Here is an 18366-nt window from a genome sequence, read left to right on the forward strand (position 1 = left end):
TCCAAGAAGGGAAGGGAAGGGATCTCTAGTAAACATCTCTTGGCCTAGTCCACAGTGATTTAAAGCACTCTTCTGTTTTAAGCATGAATGTGTATTTGTCCTCATGGGAATGAGACTTTCATGCAGGTCCAAAGGCTGTGGGTACAAGAATCAAGGATCTGCCCTCAGCCAGTTCTCAACCTTCCATGCCAGCTATTGGGGAAGAAACCTACACACCCCAGAAGGACAGGAAGCTCACTACCTCCCAAGGTAGCCTGGAATGTTGGGGAGAGTTAGAACCTGGCTGTACAGTCCCGCCTCCATTACCCAGACTGTCCTCAAAGCCTCGTCCTCCACCTGACCTGCCTCCCAATGCCCACAGACTGTTCTCCTCTCCCCCACCCCTTTCTCTGGTCCAAGTTAAACATGGCTTTGTCTCATCCTCAGGAATCCCAGTGCTAGTGCTAGGAGGGACCTTGGGCACCACTGAGTCTGATTCATTTGAATGATGAAAAAACAGAAGTCCAAGAGAGGACAGGGCTTCCCCGGCCCCCAGGGAGGAGGCAGGAGGTAAGACAGCCTCACCACAAAGGTCACCCTCTCTGGGCACACCTACTCCACACCAGCTTCCCTAAAAAGCGGCACCCAGGACCAAATGCGCCACTCCAGATGCACTCTGGTCAGGGAACAGCAGGCAAGTCCACAAGGGGCATTGTAGTCCAGGGGACGGTCAGGATGACCTGAGTCCAAACTCAGCTTCAGACACTTCCCAGCCCTGTGACCCCAGGCAAATAAATCACTTCACCTCTCTGTTTGCCTGTTTCCTTATCTATAAAATGGGGGTGTTAATAGCACCTACCTCCCAGGGTTGCTGTGCCAATCCAGTGATAATATTTGTAAAGTGCTTTGTAAACCTTAAGGCACCACAGAAAGGCTGTGGTTGTGTCTGCCTCTTGGTGATGCCCCTTTGGTACTGTAGTGGTTCACATTTCTTTCTCCAGATTTTACAAATGATGAAACTGAGGCAAGCCTGGTGAAGTGACTTGCCCAGGGTCACCCAGCTAGGAAGTGCCTGAGGATGAATCTGATCTCAGAGCTTCCAGTCTCTAGGCCCAGCACTCTGCCCACTGCACCCCCTAGCTGCCCCATTGGAAGGCTAGCCATTACTGTTATTATTTCATACCTGTGTTCCAGACACCATACTAAACACTGGGGATATAAAAAAAGGCTAAATCCAGTGGGGGCACTCAAGAAGGGCAGTCTCACAAGGAAGGGCACATGCCAACGCCATCTGCCCACATGGCAGCCTGACAGAGAAGGCTCCAGGACCAGAGGGGCTGCGGGGAGGCCTCCTGCAGCAGCAGGGATGGGGGGGCTCTCTCTTTCAGTGTAGTCACTGCACTGTTAGCTTTGTTACCAAGAGAACTCTCCTGGAATGCAGGTGATTGGGAACTCTTGGGTCATTTCCATGTTACTGTTCCTGTTACCTGTTTGGGTAAGGAGGTCTCTGCCAGCAGCAGAAGGGAGCTCCAGGGGCACCTGTGGGCCTTCTGATCACACCATAAGCAGGGCAGTTGGGGGAGAATGGAGCGGGCACTGGCCCAAGTCAGAGCTGCCCTGTCTGGTAGGAGGCTGTGGCCTCCCTCTTCGGAGACTTCTCAGGTCAAACCCAGGAAGTCTTGCTCAGGTGCAGGTAGGACCATGACCATAGGAGGGCCTGCTTATCTACATGGGTCCCAGCAGCACAAGCAGTTTCAGACCAGATGGTCTCAGAGGCTGCTTCCCATGCTGAGATTCTGTGACTGGAAGCTTAGTGAAGGCCTGGCAAGTGGAGGAGCAGGGATTTCACTTGGTCTGTTGGGCTCCAAGGCCAGAACCAGGTGGAGTGTGTGAGAGTTGCTTGGGCTGGACGCTGGGAACCACCCTCTGGATCTGTCCCAAGGTGGGCTGGACTGCCCCTGAGGGCCCTGAGATCCTCCTACCAGGGCTTGAGCCAAGGCAGGATGACCAGGCATGTGGCGGGCTCCAGGAGGTGTCCTCAGTCAGGACATGGCCTCAGAGAGTCTGTGATTCCTCCTCCCTACCCAGTCTTACTTCCTGATGCGCTGACTGCTCTATGGAAATGTTCTGACCATTCTCCAGGATGGACAGAGCAGAAAGGCCTGCTGAAGGCCACCCCACCGTATCTACAGGCTGCACAACCAGGGGCACAAAAGGCTCATTTCTCTGGTGCCTGAAGGTTCACCCCTCAGTGCAGCCTCATCTGCTGAAGGAGGGGCCTCTCCTGCTGGCAAAGACCTCCTCCCCCAAACAGGACTGACAGCTGTCACAAAACTCCACAGCAAGAGCAGCAGCAATGGGCATTTATTAAGCACTGACTGCATGCTGTGCTGAGAGCTGAGGATAGAAAGACCCAAACAGGCCCTGCCTCAAGGAGCTCCCAATCTAATGGAAGCGGTAACGTACCACAAGACACACAAACCACTCCTGGAAATGACTGAACAAGATGAGAGGTGACCTCAGAGGAGAGAAGCTGGATGCTGGGGAGGGTAGGGTGGAGGGAAGATGTCCTGAAGAAAATGGAATTGGAGTCAAATCTTAAGGAAGTCAGGGAAGCCACAAGACCAAGATTCTGAGGGAGGGCATTCTAGGCATGGGGGCCATCCAGGGCAAATGTGTGGAGATGGGAGATTAATTGTAATGTTGGCATAACAGGAAGTAGACCCCTATGATATGACTCAGAGAGAAAAGGAGGTGTAAGAAGCACGAGGTCGGTGTCTACACTGCAGAGGGACAGGAAGGGAAGTGGGGGCTTCCATCAGAGACAGCCTTATCAAGGAGTCTAGCCACAAAAAGGGAGGAAAGAGATGGGACAACCATCCCCCCAATGGGGGCTGACAGAGCCAATGAGGGAAGGGCTGACTTTGCTTTTAGCACTTAGCATGGGGCCTGGAACACAGCAGGCACTTATCAAATGTGGATTGGATTAGACTGAGGGTTTTTAAGAATAGAGGAGACACTGACGTGTCTGTGGGCAGTGGGGAAATGGCCATCAGATGGGGGTCTGAATATCAGTGAGAGAATGAGGATGAAAGGGGGGGTCCGTGAACTGGGGAAGTCAGAAGGGTAGCGAGGGCCCCCATGCCTGGACAGAGGGGGAGAGATCATAACAGAAGTGTGGCGTCAGCCTCTGGGCACCCCAGGCAGTGGTGCCGGACGTCTGCCCCATCGCTGCTGTCCCCTGGCTGGCAGCATGGCCAAGCCCCAGTAAACAATAAAGTTGGAGGCAAGAAAGTACTGTCTGAACGATGAGAGGTATCAGACAACTGTGCCTTGGAGGAGGGAGGGTCACCAAGTCGGAGCTAGTAAACCACGTTCCTAAGGAGTGACCACCACCCCAATCAGCCTAGGCCACGTCTGTACCATCCCCAGAGAATTCTATTGACATCAGGTACGTTAGCACCAACACAGAAAGGACATGCCTAGTGTCCAGATTTACTAACACAGGCACAGAGAGACCACCCAGAAGGGACAACCTAGCTCCTTACTGGACTGTACACACTCCTTCCTAGAGATTCAGTCAAGTGAATGCATTAAAGAGGCAACACACATGTACTGTCGCTCTTGTACAAGTAACTTCTCCATAGGAAAGTCCAGTTATGCCAAAGAGTTTATTGTTTTCACATTCCAAGTTCTCTAATATTTGGCCTGGCCTGCACTTTTGATTTTTTTTTAAATAAGGCATTATTTGTTTTTCTAACTCCCTTGGTGAAAAAATTACCAATGAGCTGTTTAAAGTATTTGGCCTTAAATGAAAATTCTGTTTCCTATCATCAGGTCAGCTGGTGGGAACACTTGGTGAATCCAGATGGAAGGGAGCCCAGAGACTCGTCCCCAGGGCTATGGCCAGCACCCATACTGAGGCTGAGACCACTCAAAAGGGAGGGCGAGCTTGTACATGACCTGGCACCGAAGTGGTGCTAGGAATGACAACAGCGAGTATTTTTATAGCGCTTTAGGATTTGCAAAGCATTTAAAAATATTGTCTCATTTTACCTATTATCCCCATTTTACAGACGAGGAAACTGAGGCAGGCAGCAGCTAAGGAACTTCTCCATGGTCACACAATTAGGAAGTATCCCAGGACAGCTTTGGACTTGGATCTTCCTGACTCTGGGCTAGTGCTCTTGCCACGGAGCCACCTCAATGCCTTTGAAGGAGGCTGGCTGAGGCATAGGGGAGGAGGAACTTTCCAGATGCGGGCCACCACATGTGGACAGAGGTCAGTGATGGAATGTCCCATACTGGAAAGAGCTAGCAGACTGTGTGCAGGGGCTGAGTGTGAGATGTGCCTGGAAAGGCTGAGAGGGGCTGGGATCAGCCTGGCTGGGCCCTCTGGTATGCTGTTAATTAGCATTAATGAGAGTTAAAGATCTTCCTTGCCCATTAAGGGGAGCTTGATTAGGGGAGGCTTGTTTTGTAGAAACACCCACACCTCTTGTTAATTAATTAGGCACTGGCTATGAGGGTCATGATGCCCTCCGACTCTGAAAAGTGTATATATACTCTGAGGTGAGGCTTTGTGCCAGGTGAGACTCTGGGCAGCCCCAGGGTGCCTTCTCTAAGGTGGCAGCAAGCCCCATGCTCCCAGGGAGAGACTGGAAGGTGCCCCTTGTGGGGGGAACCTTTCAACAATTTGGTCCAGGTGTAGATGCCCAATGGCCACACACCCTCTCTCAGCCCCTACAAATTAAGAAATCAGATCTCTGGTACCATGGTACCCTGGTGGGCTGTGAGTTTCAGTAAGTCTGTCTTTCCAGGGTGTGCCCAGCTCTGGACATGCCACTGGCCCAGGCCTGATACAGAGGAAGCTGAAGGACAGTCCAGCCCCCAGGGCTAGCCTCCCCATCCTGGGTGGCCCTGACCTCAAGCCTGCTGTCAAGGTAAGCCACTCTGAGGTCCCCTAGCTATGGTCCATCCCAGCAGAGTAGAAGCTCCCAGGAGCACTGGCCTGTCTGCCTGTCTCTATCCCTGCTTCCTTACACAGAGTGGGCGCCTTGCAAAATTAAACTGAGTTCAAACAGCTTGTGGAGGGGAGTAGAGGGCAGACAGAAACACCTTGAGAACCATCAAGGCTTGTCCTTGGGCATGAGGGGTGGGCTTACAAAGCATCCCCAAAGCTGGTGCCTTTCTTTGGCCATCTGTCAGCACGTGGACTACTGGACAGAGAGTCAGCCTCACAGCCACCCACACCTGGGTGACAGTCTCAGCCTGACACATCCTCTCTGTGTGACCCTGGGCAAGCTCACTCACTTCCCAGATCTCTAAGCAACTCTTCCATACTGTCAGTGGCAGAGGTGATACCCTATGCTGGTGGAGGTAATTCCCTCCCCTGGGAGGTTTCCATTCCAACAAATCTTAGGCCCAGGGCCCTTATCCTATGGGTGCCTGGAGAACCCAGAATGACCATGAAACTCAGAGGTCATGACAGAAGTGGGGGCCTGCAGTGAAGGGTAATCAGCCCAGGAGCCTCGATGGCTGTTTTCCTGCATTAAGCAGAAATCTATCTCAGCAGCTCCCACCCACTGAGACTAGTTTTGCTTTCCAGGATCCAGCCAGGTGAACCCTCCTTCCTTCCAAGCCCTGAGGGTCCCTGCTAATGAAGTACCTACTGTGTGCCAGGAGCTGGGCTGGGTGCAGGGCCTCCAGAGAAGGAGAGAGGACTGTCCCCAGCCTCTGGAGCTTGCCTTCTGTAGTGGACAGACCCTAGATGGATGGCCATGTGGAGGATGAGAGGAAGGAGGGCTTGTAGGAAGTGACACATGCGCTAAGCCTTGAAGGATGCTCTAAAAAGATGGGTGAAGAGGGAGGACTGGCAGGGTATTGAGGGGTATCCTGTAAATATGCATGGGTTTGAGGGGAGGGAAGCATGCTGAGTTCAGGAACTCAGTGAGGGAAGACTGAAAAGCTGAGCAAGGGTTTAATGCCAAGCTAAGCAGTTTGTGCTTGGTCCCAGAGGTAAATGGGAGCCGCAGCAGTTCACTGAGGAGAGCTGGCACATGCCCAGGTCTGGCTTTGGGAAGGTCCCTCTGACTGAGGAGCTGATGGACAGGCAAGGGGACAGGCTGACGGAGGCAGGCAGATGAATAGAAGAAGGGGCGTGCTGTGACTTGGTTAGTGGGGGAGGCATGAGACCAGCCAAGACTTCAGTCAGATGTGAGCAGTGAGGGGGAAGGAAGAGGCAGGGGAAGATGGAAGGATGGATGGTGGTGGCCTCAGCAAATAGGGTTTTGGAGGATGGTGGGGGAGGGGGGTTTGCAAGAACCCAGGGGCCGTTAGGTCACATTCCTGACTCAGCCCCCTCCCCCGGGCACAGGTTTCTCCTCTACCCCAGTCCCACTTGCCCTTGGGAAGTGAATTTGAGAACCCAAGGGAACTCTTTCCGAACACCTTCCTGCTGGCCTCAGCAGTCTGCGATCATGCGTGTTCACCAGTAGCTCTTGGGATCATGACCCTGCCCTCACGTGTCAGCTGCATGTTAATGTGCCTAGCCTGTTTTCTGAGTGTGTGAACCACGAGGGGCCCAGGACAGATGAACAGGGCTCACTGTCAGAGATCCAGACCCTGAGCCCGCGGCTCACACTTCTCCATCCCAGTATGGGGCCGACCCAGGGACTTTGTCAGATGTTTTTCTCTGAAACCTAAGAAGACGATGTCCCTGGTCCTTCCCTGTTCAGACCTGGTGACGAGAAGGGGCATGAGGCTGCAGGCCACTCTTGACTCTAGCCTCTGAGGTGGGTCTTGAGATACTCCAAGCCGACCCGGAGGAATCTGTCCTGGGACTGGGCCAGGAAGAACAGCCAAGATCATGGGCTCATGAAGAGCAAATTCTGATATCTTCCCTTTCTTGGAAATTGGGTCATTTGATTGTTGAGAACCCAATCATTAACTGCTTATCTTCTTACTTGGGGAAGCAATTCATACCCATAATCCCATTTCACTTTGCCCTAATTCCTGCAAGCAAACATCCAGGAGGCATCTGGGGAGCCAGAACCTGGGGGCCCCACCTGTCACCATCACTCAAGCCACAGAATGCTCGAGGCCAAGAGAGAAACAAACCGAATCCTGAGGGGCAGGAAGGAAGCTTGGCAACAGGCCAGAGAAAGAGGAGAGAACCTTCTTTGGCCCTTCAAGGCTCCCCCACTAAACCCACTCTTTTCAGTTCCTGTTTTTGTATCCAGGCAATGACCAGAATGTTGGTAAGGCACAAAGGGAACCCAACAGACACATCCAAATGGAAAAGCACCAGAAACTTCCCAGAGCCTTGCCTAAGAAGGGGCTGGTCTGCAAGGCCCAGGGGTCAAGGCTGCCTGGCCCTGGGCCTTGACCACCTTTCCCAAGCCCCTGCATGCCTCCAGAGGTCTGGGAAAGCAAACACAAGTAGGCCGTGGGCAGCCTAAGGGCTGGAGAGAGGGGTACGGGGACAGCAGGCCCCTCTCCTTTGGTGATCATGCCATGGGCACCTTGTCTTTGCCAGAGCAGCTCCCCCATTGGACAGGCACTCCTCCAGCAGAGACTGCTCTCTGCCATGCTGTGCGTTCCCAGGGCTTAGCCCAGGGACCAGCAGCAGTTGGTGTTTAACAAATGCCAGTTTCTGTGGCTGACCCACTGATGAGTGACTGCTTGGTTATATGATCCCGAATAAGGAGGGACTCTTTTCAGAGGTGCCCCCCTCCAGAATCATGAGTCCCCCTCTGACCATCCTGACATCTTGTGCAGGCGGCGTTTGGGGGAGCTGCCCCACCAGCCAATGGACAAGCACAGGATCCTCCTTCAACCCAGCCATCATTGCGAAAGTCCAGAGTTCTCCCCACTTAGTGTCAGCTATATGACCAGAGGACAGAGTGGGTCAGGGCCTAACCGGGGCCAATTAGGTAAATCCTGGGCCAGTAATGCAGCTAAATCATGACAGTCAGCATCTACCTGATGTTGTTACCTGTGTTAGCTCATCATGACAACCCTGGGAGGCAGGTGCTGTTATTATCCCCATTTCACAGATGGGAAAACTGAGGCTGAGAGGCTGAGTAACCAGGCAGTTTCCAAGGTCCCTCAGTGCTTTCTCTGTGTTTCTATGGTCTCATCTCTCAGGCTCCTTATAGCGCTACTGCTCTAGGCCTGGGTGGCCTCCTACAAAAGAAAAAAGGTGAGGACACGGTGCCCTGGAAAGGGACAGGAACACCAAATGGTCACTGAAACACCCCCACTGGGGTCACCAAAGCTCAACTCACACTCACAGTCAGTCCCTTCCCCTCCAGAGGGCAGCTAAAGCCTCGCTTCTCCTTTGCCAAGTAACATATGAGAGCCCCACTCCCCCTGGGTGCTGGCCCTACTCTTCATGGGTGCCCATTGCCTATGGGTACCACTCCCCACATGGGCCCAGCCCCATTTCCCCAGGTATCTGGCCTTGCTGCCCCCCAGGTGCCGGCCCTGCTCCCCCTAGTGTCTGCCTACTCCCCATGTGTCCACTCCCACTCTCCACATATGCCCAGCCATGAATTTCATCATAGACACCCCTTCTTGCTACCTGTGTGCATTTGGAGGGTCCAGGATCAGTGGGTTTTGGGAAAAAGTGGCTCACAGGAGCCCAGAAAGGCAGCCAGACTCGTAGGCTTACTTAATTCTACCATATAAAGAAAAGATGAGCTGGACTGGCCCAGGGTCACAAGGAATAGGACTCAGCAGAGCCAAGAATCAGACTTGGGCCTTCTGAGACCCAACCCTGAGCTCAGGCTACTTCTGTGGGGGCCCAAGGTGGTAGACACCCCAGAGAAACGACTCAAAATGACTTCCCACACCTGGAGAAACAGGGGCTTTCTCAGCAAGGGCCCAGATCTTTCCCAGATGGAGCTGTCCTCACTGGCACAAGGGATTGTCAAAAGCACAAGTCCCCATGCCAGCTGCCTTTACCAGCTGCCATCCTGTCCTTGAAGGAGCATCTGGGGGCTTGGGAAAGTCTAGCAGCGATGAAGTCCTTTTTCTTACTCTGAGAATAAGAGACTGACTTCGCCAGCCGCCCCCAAAGGCCTGACGCCTTCCCATTCAGGGTTCTCTTTGCTCTCCTTCCTGCCCTCAGTGTCTCAACACTATTCTTTAGCACCTGGGTGCTGCAGTGGGCCAGGAGTCAGGAAGACCCGAGTTCAAATCATACCCCAGATACCCACTCACTGGATGAGTTCTCTTCTCAGTTTCCTTATCAATAAAATGGGGATAGTAACAGTCCCGACCTCCCAGGGTTGTTGTGAGGGTAAAACGAGATAACATTTCTGAAGCACTTTGCAAACCTGAAAGCATGATATAAATACCAGCTGTTAGCATCGTCATCAAGTACTATTTATGCCAATATAGAACCTGAACTCTGTGTTCAGTCACTGAAGGGGAGACAGGGGGCTGAGCCGACCGAGGGATGCATGGAGAGGAAATGGCACCCTAACACAGTTGGGATTCAAGAGGTGCGGGTCAGAACCTGGCTCCCTGGCTCACCCCTCAAGCTGGGAGAGATCTTAGACAGGGGAGAGAAAATGGATCCTGGCCTCTGAGCCTGGGGCAGGGTCCGCAGGAAGAGGTTTGTACCCATTCTGAATTACTCTGGTCCATGCACTGTTCTGTTCAGAGTTCACGTAGGCTGGGTGCCCCCAGGCATTCTCGGGGATACAGTGGAAAGAGCCAGAGTTTGAATCCAAAGATCTGAGTTCAAATCCCATCTGTAGCTCCCCCTCTGCCACAACCCAAGATCACCCAAGTCCCCACTAGCTCTAACACTGTGGATTATGAAGCTACAGAATGACAGGTCAGTTCACCAATCAACAAACTCTATTAAGTGCCTTTGGGCACTTTGTTTTGGGGCCCTGTGCCAGGTGCCAGGACTCTGCTGCTGTCCAGTCGTGTCTGAATCTCTGTGACCATTTGGGGTTTTCTGGGCAAAGATCCTGGAGGGGTTCACTACTTCCCTCTCCATCTCATTTTACAGATGAGGAAACGGAGGCAAAGGGAGAAGTGACCTGCCCAGGGTCACTCAGCAGGTAAGTATCTGAGGCCAGATCTGAACTCTAGTCCTCCTGACTCCAGGGCCAGCACTCTAACCACTGCCCTAGCTGCCAGGCACCAGGGCTACAATGACACAGACAGTTCTTGTCCTCAAGTTCTTGTTCCATTTGAACAGGGGAGATACATGCAGCAGAACCAAGGGCCTGGGGTGGAAAGGGGCACCAGCAGCTGGATACGGTCCAACCAAGGCAGCACCAAGATGAAGTTTGAAAAGAAACTCATAACGAGGCTTGGAAATAGAGAGTCCCACAGACTGCCTACCATGTTCATGGTGGGGAAAGGTGCAGAAAGGAAGGAGAAGGCACCATTTGTGGCTGCCTCTGCCTGAGGGAAAGGGAGAGAGTCTGCTATTCCGGGGCATTCCAATGGATTTCACAACAAGCAAGGAGGGGAGAAGTCCAGAATAGAACTGGCCCCAAATCGAACCTCGCCATTGTTCTCCCACAAATACAAAATGACAAGCTCAGTCACTTGGAATTTGAGCAAAACAGATTCCAATTAGGCGTCAGGCAGAAGGGCGGGAGAGACAGAGGGGAAGGAAAGTACACTCAGGTAGGGGGAGGCTGAAGCCCAGCCATGGTCTGCAGACAGAGGAGGGCCATGTTCAGCAAAGAGAGCCTCTTCCTGAGACCAGAGTCATCAGGGTGTCTGGGAAGCTAGAGGCTGGATCAGACAAAGCTTCACTTAGCTGAACTCCCAGGATCCTGGGCCTAGAACTGGGTGGAGCACCAGAGATGACCTCTGGTACAACTACCTCATTAAGATGGGGTACACGCCCCAGCCAAGACCTTTGTCCCTTGGATGGGGAGGGCTTTTGTCCCATTTGTCTGAAGGAAAGCGTGGCCTTGGGGGCTCCTGGGATTCCCCTTCCATTTCTCTCAGCCCAGATACTCCCCATTTTATCAAAATCTAGTAGTCCAGACTATTTAGCATTCTTTTGATAGTCCTCCCTTTGAGTGTTCTCCTGAAGTCCCAGTCGCCCAGCCAGGATTGTGGATTGTCTGGACTCCTGACCACTCCAATCAGGATCCTCCCTGGGCTTGATCTACATTCCAGGCGACCTCCCCTACCACGACCATCCCTGGGACCCCAGTCTACTTGGCGACACTTGGATTCTTCTCTCAGTCTTTTTTTGTATTTAAGTTCCATCTCATCTCCATGAAGGCGCTCAGATTCAATCGAGCTCAGACTCTGTCTAGCTGAGATTCTATCTGGCCCGCTTACAACATGCGTTACAAATGCTTAGGCTCTTTAAGAGTCAACCCAACATGGTGAATCTATAATAAACTTTATTTTTCTTTGGCTTTAAGAAGGCTTGTGTTGAATTCATTTGAGCAGGACCCAGCATGTTGGTATTTCAGGGTCCTCAGCACCCTGAACCTCAACAATTATATAGATGAGAAAGCTAAAGCCCAGAAAAAATTTACATGCTCAAGGTCAAAATAGAGTCAGAATTTGAACCCATTCTTTAACTCCAGTTTCAGCACACTTTACCCTGCACCACACTAAACTTCACATGAATGGTTCTTATTTCTGCCTAGCAAGGAAAGGCTTGCTGGTCATACACACACCTATGTGAAACCTAAATGGCTACAAGGAGTATGGGTGTGTTGGGGGAGAGATATCTGTCACTGAGAGATGTAGAGATGCAAGCCAACTCCTCATTCTACAGAGGAGGGCTTGGGGTTCAGAGAGTGGGAGCAATGCCCAGTGCCATACTTCAGTCGTGACACCCAAGGATCCTCTCTAGGCTTGTCCAGAGGCTTTGATGGGCAGAAGCAGGCTAGTTTAACCCAACACAGAGCTCCAGGGCTCCCCAACTTTGTCTTCAAGACAACCAGGCTTGAGCTTTAACTCTCTGGTCAGGGACACCCATGCCTAAGGAGTCCCTGGTCCTTCTCGTCAAGAATTCCAGTCTCAAAGTGTTTGTTATTTCAAACCCCACAAGTCTGCAGACAGAGACCAGACAGACCCGCTGCTGCCCTCGCTGGAGGTGACAGCTGAAAAGGAGGAGATGACACATTAAGTCCCCCAGGATCCATGCCGCAGTCCAAATCACTTGCAGTTATAGCCTTTCGATTAAAAACAAAACAAAGGGCCTGAACGCGCCGACAGGGCCCATGCTATTCAGATTCTCATTGGAGGCCTTTAAAGTGCCTCGTGGAAGCTCACTTGCTGTTTTTCACACAGTGCTGTCAGTGATATATTTATAAAAAGCTTTTTCGTTGCTCTAAGAGAAAGAGGAGTGCTATTTTGAGTCTATAAAGTATTCAGAAAAGGCCATGAGGACCTGACCAGAGATGCAGAGATGCTAAGTGCGTGTTCTAGACCCAGGTCATCCATCCCCCACCCTGTTTCAGAGGGGAAGTGGGGTCATTGTCATTCAGGATGGACTGAGGTCTCAGGAGGGCGGGGTGAATGTGGGAGAGGGGTTTTCAGTTGGTCAGTCAGTCCAGACAGCAGCAGTTTGGGAAGTCTGTGACTGGACAGAGGGAGGAGGACCAAGCATGGTAGCTGTGGCCATTCTTGTCCTCTGTAGTGCGCACCTGCATCTACACATTAAGGAATGGCCCCTCTCAGCCAGTACAGTCCAAGAATGGCCACAACAGAGGCCAGGATAGTGGAAAGAGTGTGGGCTTTGGCCAGGTTTCCTCTAAACCTGTTTCCAGCTCTGTAAAATGAGGGGAGTGACCTTGATCATCTCCAAGGACCCCCCCACCCCAGCCCTAAGTCTGATCTAATAACACTGAGCACATGCAGTCTACCATGGCTCATACCATCTCTAACAAAAGGTGGGGGTGGAATAAGCATTTGTTAAACACCTTCTCTACTTTACAAATATCATGTTGGCTGATCCTCATGCCAGTCCTGGGAAGTAAGTGTTGCTACTCTTGTCCTCCCTTTACAGCTGAGGAAACTGAGGCAGACAGAGGCAAAGTGACGTGGACAGGGTCACACAGCTAGGAAGTGTCTTAGGCTAGATTTGAACTTGGGTCTTCCTGACTCCAAGCTCAGAGTTCTTCCCACTGACTCCCTGTCTTGAAAGAACTGTCTCCGAAGGCAGGATGGCGTGGTGGATAGGGCCCTGGACTTGGACACATAGAAGGCCATAGAGGGTGAGCTCCAAGGGACTTTAGAGGCAACTGAGGCCCAGAAAGAAGGAGTGAGGCAGAAGATGAGACAGGCCAATCTCTCCCCACCCCAGGGGCCTCAGTTACCTCCTCTGTAAAATGAAGGGGGTTGGACTGGATGGCTCAAAGGTCTTTCCAACTCTGGAGCAAATATGGAAATGCTAGAACCAAAGGCTGGGCCCTTATTTCTGTTGGTCTGGATGGTACAGGGGCCAACCTGAAGAGTCCCAAGCTATTCTCACTTTGTGACTGATCTGAGCTGGCTCTCTGTGCTGACCAAGAGGCCAGGATGATGGCCAGCTTCTTCTGGGTAGCCCTTGACTTCAGCCCACCCTGGCTCTCCCCAGCTGTGTCTCGCCAGTCTCATCATTCAGGGATCTCTTCACCAATCTGGGAGGAGCAGACATAAGTAATATAGGAGGGTCTCCCCAGAGCTGGAGGGACCATCTGTCATTGGGAATGAGTTTTGTCTTGTTCTGGTTGTTTGGAGAAGGAAGAAACAGGAGATAACATAGCCTCATGGAGGTCACTGCCTCCAGAGGTGGTGAACTCCCTATCCCTGGAGGTCTTGAAGTAGAATCTGGATGAGGCTATTACCATAGGGGATCCTTTCCAGGATGGGCTGGACAGATGGCTGCTAGGACCTGTCCTTCAACCTCTAGATTCTGTAGGTCATTTGAGCTTCTTTGTCCAGTGTTTCAAGGCTTCCCAAGTGTTCCCCTCACCCCAACAACCCTATGACCAAGGAGATGAAGCATCTGCCACATTCTGGTGGTCTCTGCTCTCCAGGAGCCAAAGGACCAGCCAGGAGCTCAAAACTCACACATGATCCAAATGATGAAGGGGGTGTTAGGGCCATGCCGGGGATAGGACAGGTCAGGAGATACATGGAGGGCCAGGCTGGGAATGCCTCCAATCTGTCCTTTGTGGGCCCCATGCTCTCCACTCGGTGGGTACTGCTGTACTGGGAGCTCTTCATGGTGGATGAAGCCAGGCTAGGACTTTTTTAGAGCCACAAGCCTTCAAGGCGTCATGGGACCCAGCAGGATCCAGCAAGGTTCAGGGCTGCTAAGGTGGGAGGAAGCTTGAAAGTGTGAACCTATGGGATTTACAGCTGGAGAGAACCAGGGATCCCCCAGGTAGTCCAGGCCTCTAACACACTGGAGGAGGAAACTGAGGTCAACAGACGTGAGGTTGGTTCTCCAAAGTCAGACAAGAATCAGTTGGGGCAAGACTCGAACCCAGATCTTCTGACTCCTCAACTCCAAGCTTCACATGCTTTTTACAACATGACACCTCTTCTAAAGGAACCAAAAGGCATTCCTCTGCATCCTCTGTCCCTGTCTGCCCAGGGACACAGCCAAGCCTCTGTCCAGTGGCCAGCACTTTGCAGAAGCTTTAGGACTGTGGCTGAAATATCTGCCCTGACCCAGGCTGGGGCCAGAAGCCCTCGCTCTTCCATGAGCATGACCTTGGAACCTTCCTCTTCCTGGGCCTGTTTCTTCATCTGTAAAATGGGGGAGAGGGTGGCGAAATGTCCTCCGAGGTCCCTTCCAGCTTTGAATATCAGCACTCTCTCAGCAGTCTGCTTGTCGCTGGATTCTAGTGCTAACTAGCCTGACCAAACAGACCCAGAGGCTGTGGAAGTCAAGACAGGAAGGTTTGGAGAAGGGACAGTTGAAGCCAGGTGGGGGGTGTGGTCTGGGGCCCCACTGGGAACTACAGACTGAGAGTGAATGGGGCCAGACCAGAGAAACATCCTGACATGCCCCACACCCCCAGAGAGACTTGAGGCCCAAACCCATAGGGAGGAGCTCCCCAGAGGAATGAGGAAGCCGGGTAAGGCTATTTGCTTTCAGAATGACAATAATAATAATATTTTTAGAGAGCTTTAAGGTTTGCAAAGCATTTTACAAATGTGATCTCATTTGATCCTCACAACAACTCAGCAGGGTAGTAGCTATTTTGACTCCCATTTTATAGATGAAGAAAGTGAGGCAGTGTGTGTGTGGGGGTTGTTAAGTGATTTGGCCGGAGCCAGCAGAAGCATCTGAGACAGGACTCATCCGCTACAGGTGACACAAAGCTGTCTCCCTCGACCATCCTTGCCAGACTCACCTGACAGGGGGGCAGGGGGGCAAGGAGCAGCCTAGACATTTGGATGGCAGTTTTCTTTACTTCCTTCCCAAACTGCCCTGTCATTCATTTTATATCCATTCTGCTTCCCCATTAGCATGTGATCCACTTGCAAGCAGGGATGGTTCCTTTCACTGTACCTGCACCCCTGGAGGATGGCACAGTGCCTGGTACATAATGATTATTTGCTGATGGATTGTTAATTGTCAACCATAGCTCTCTGCCTCAGTTTCCCCACCTGCAAAACAGAGGCGGAGGTGAGAGACTGTCTGGTCCTTCCAACCTGATAAGTAACCTACTCTTGCCAGGGTCCAGGCCTCCACCTCTCCTCCCCTGCCACCATCTTCTGTGCAGCGATTATCCTCATGCCCCTTGTCTGAGAGGAGAGCTTTCAGAGACCTCAGAGTCTTACAGAAACAAAGATGCGAATCTTTAATGCCAGTAATCTGCTGACGAATCTAGAAGCAGGCATTTTGTCCCATCAAAGTGGACTCTGGCGTCCCTCCCAGTCCTGTTGGATGGTCCTGGGAAGAGGGAGTGGGAGGCTGGCCAGGCACAAGGAGCCCCTGCACTCTCTCCCCTCCACCTCCCACCATAGCCTCCCAGGGCTCTGAGGCTGCCAGCCCTAGGGAAGCCTCTCCCCCGCAGGGGAGAGGCAGGCAGTCGTAAATGACTCAGCTCATTCCCAATTCTGCCCAGGCCCAGCCTGGAGCCAGGGGAAAAGAAGAAAATGTACCAACTTGAAAAAGAAAAGTTTTTCAGTTGTGAGAAAGCTGTGCCCTAAGTACACACACAGGCCACCTCAGTCCTCAGAGACCTGCCTTACAGAACTCTCACTGATGAGATGATGACCGCCATCAACGATGAACACATGTGTTCCCCAGAGAGTCTGGGCTGAGGACCCAGAACCCCAACCCCAAATTACAAATAGGAACCCAGCCAGTCAAAGGGCCCAGTCCAAGATTAGTTGATAAAGATTTATTAAGCACTGGGCACATCATGTTAAGTGTCAGAGACACAGAGAAAGGCAAGCTTGGAAACAACCTGGTACAAACAAGCTACAGGTAGGGGCAATCAAGACCTCTGGCAGAAGGTGGAGTTTTAGTTGAGACTTAAAGGAAGCCAGGAAGTGGAGATGAGGAGGGAAGAGAATTCTTAGCATGGGGAACACCCAGAGAAAATACCCAGTGTCTTGTCCCAGGAACAACCGAGAGACCAGGACCACTGGATCAAAGAGTATGGATGGGGAGAAGGAAGGTGAAAGAAGACAGGAAAGGTGGGATGCAGCTAGGTAATGAAGACCTGTAAAAGCCAAATAGGGCAGTTAGGCGGCACAGTGGAAAGAGTGCCAGGCGTGGAGGAAGGAAGACTCCTTTTCCTGAGTTCAAATTCAGCCTCAGACACTCCCTAGTTGTGTGACCCTGGGTAAGTCACTTCACCCTGTTTGCCTCAGTTTTCTCATCTGTAAAATGAACTGGAGAAGAAAATGGCAAAGCACTCCGATGTCTTTGCCAAGAAAACTCCAAATGGGATCGTGAAGAGTCAGACATGACTGAAATGACTGAACCACAAAAACAACAAACTTGAGAGAGAAGGACTATATCGAGCTGAGCTGGTTCACCAAGGAGTCAAGATGGGGAAGGGAGGAGAGCGTGGTCAGTTACAGGGGGTGAGGGTCACCTTGAAGACCAAGAGTAGTGTTGGGGTCGCAAGGTCTCAAGTGAGGTGGAAAGAGAACAGATTGTGATCAGATAGGAGAATTTCAGAGCTCCTAAACGTGGAGGTGGCACATTTGTGGGTGGTGGCAAGGCCAAAGGCGTGGCCATCTTTGCATGTGGCTGAGAGTGTGGAGGTCAGGAGGGAGAGTCAAAATGCATGCTACAGTCCCCTAGTTAGAGGGCCAGGTAATTGGGGAGCTGGGGAGGAGAGCCAAACAAAGCCAGGTCTCCTGCCTCCAGGGATATCAGGCATCCTAGACTTTCCAGGCCGTGCTCTCAGGCCCTCAGGCATCTGCCTCTAAACGTCTTACAGGATGCCTAATACACCTTTAGAGTGGGAAGGGCTCTTAGGGTAGAGGCCTTTAACCTGGAGCCTGGGGCCTTACTGGCATCCTTTTTTTGTAATGGTTTGCTTTTGTGCTCTTAGCAGAGTGTATGGCATTCAGCAGGTGCTTAGTAAAGGTCTTAAAGAGGCCCTTTCCCTTCCATCCAGGACTGGGAAAAGACAAGACAGGGGAGAGTTTCTGATGTTTTGATCATCTCTAAGCCCCCATAATGAGGGAGCCTTCCCACCCTTTAAAGAGAAGGACATTTCATAGCCGACTGCTTCCCTTATCCCCTGGTCCATGCTCCCTCCCTATACCCATCATTAAACCCCAACAGCAGCCTCTGATCACACAAGAAACCAAAACCAAGAGCCTTCCTGAATGCACGTGGACCAGAAAGCGCAATGACTTTGAAATGCCTGGGCTTGGCACAGTTCTCAACACACACCTGGTACGTAATCAGTGCTATGAATCCTGACTGACATTTATAATCTGGATGATCTTGGTCAAGTCCCTTTCCTTCTCTGGGTCTCAGCTTCTCTAATACGAGGGGCCCAGACTACACAGGCTCTGAGGCCGCTTCCAGGGCTAGACCTGTGGTCCCATGACTCTGGAGCAGGGGTGGGGAACCTGCAGCCTCAAGGCCACATGTGGCCCTCTAGGTCCTCAACTCTGCACTTGACTTGAAAAAGTCAAAGTTGGCCCTTTGACTGAATCCAAACTTCCCAGTACAAATTTCCTTAGTGAAAGGATTTGTTCTGTAAAACTTGGACTCAGTCAAAAGGCCACACTCAAGGATCTTGAAGGCCACAGGTTCCCCACCGCAGCCCTGAAGGCTGATCCCTTTGTTTTCCAGGAGTAGCACACTGAGGCCAGAGAGCTGTGCTGAGACTTGCCAAGGTTGAACAAATAGAAATAGCAGCGACTGTTTCTGGGCCCTTAAAGGTTTATGAAGTGCCTGATGCATATTCT

The 18366-nt window shown here is 51.8% G+C and overlaps 1 protein-coding gene across 5 annotated transcripts in view; it reads right to left on the reverse strand.

Annotated features, from left to right (window-relative positions):
- COMT (catechol-O-methyltransferase) overlaps nt 1-18366 on the reverse strand; it is a 56401-nt gene that overhangs the window by 36408 nt on the left and 1627 nt on the right. The window contains exons 2-3 of one of the 5 annotated variants that reach the window (XM_072599786.1): nt 9205-9320; nt 7976-8166 (exon numbers count right to left, since the gene is read on the reverse strand). The exons of 2 other annotated variants lie outside the window; for them this stretch is intronic. In XM_072599786.1, coding sequence (XP_072455887.1) covers nt 7976-8029 — 54 coding nt within the window. In that variant the 5' untranslated portion in view covers nt 8030-8166; nt 9205-9320. Of the gene's footprint in view, nt 1-7975; nt 8167-9204; nt 9321-15332; nt 15589-18366 lie in introns of all 5 variants that reach the window. 2 more of the 5 variants (XM_072599785.1, XM_072599784.1) reach the window with 2 other exon arrangements.

The sequence above is a fragment of the Notamacropus eugenii genome, chromosome 4 (genome assembly GCF_028372415.1).
Source record: "Notamacropus eugenii isolate mMacEug1 chromosome 4, mMacEug1.pri_v2, whole genome shotgun sequence".
NCBI lineage: Eukaryota > Metazoa > Chordata > Mammalia > Diprotodontia > Macropodidae > Notamacropus > Notamacropus eugenii.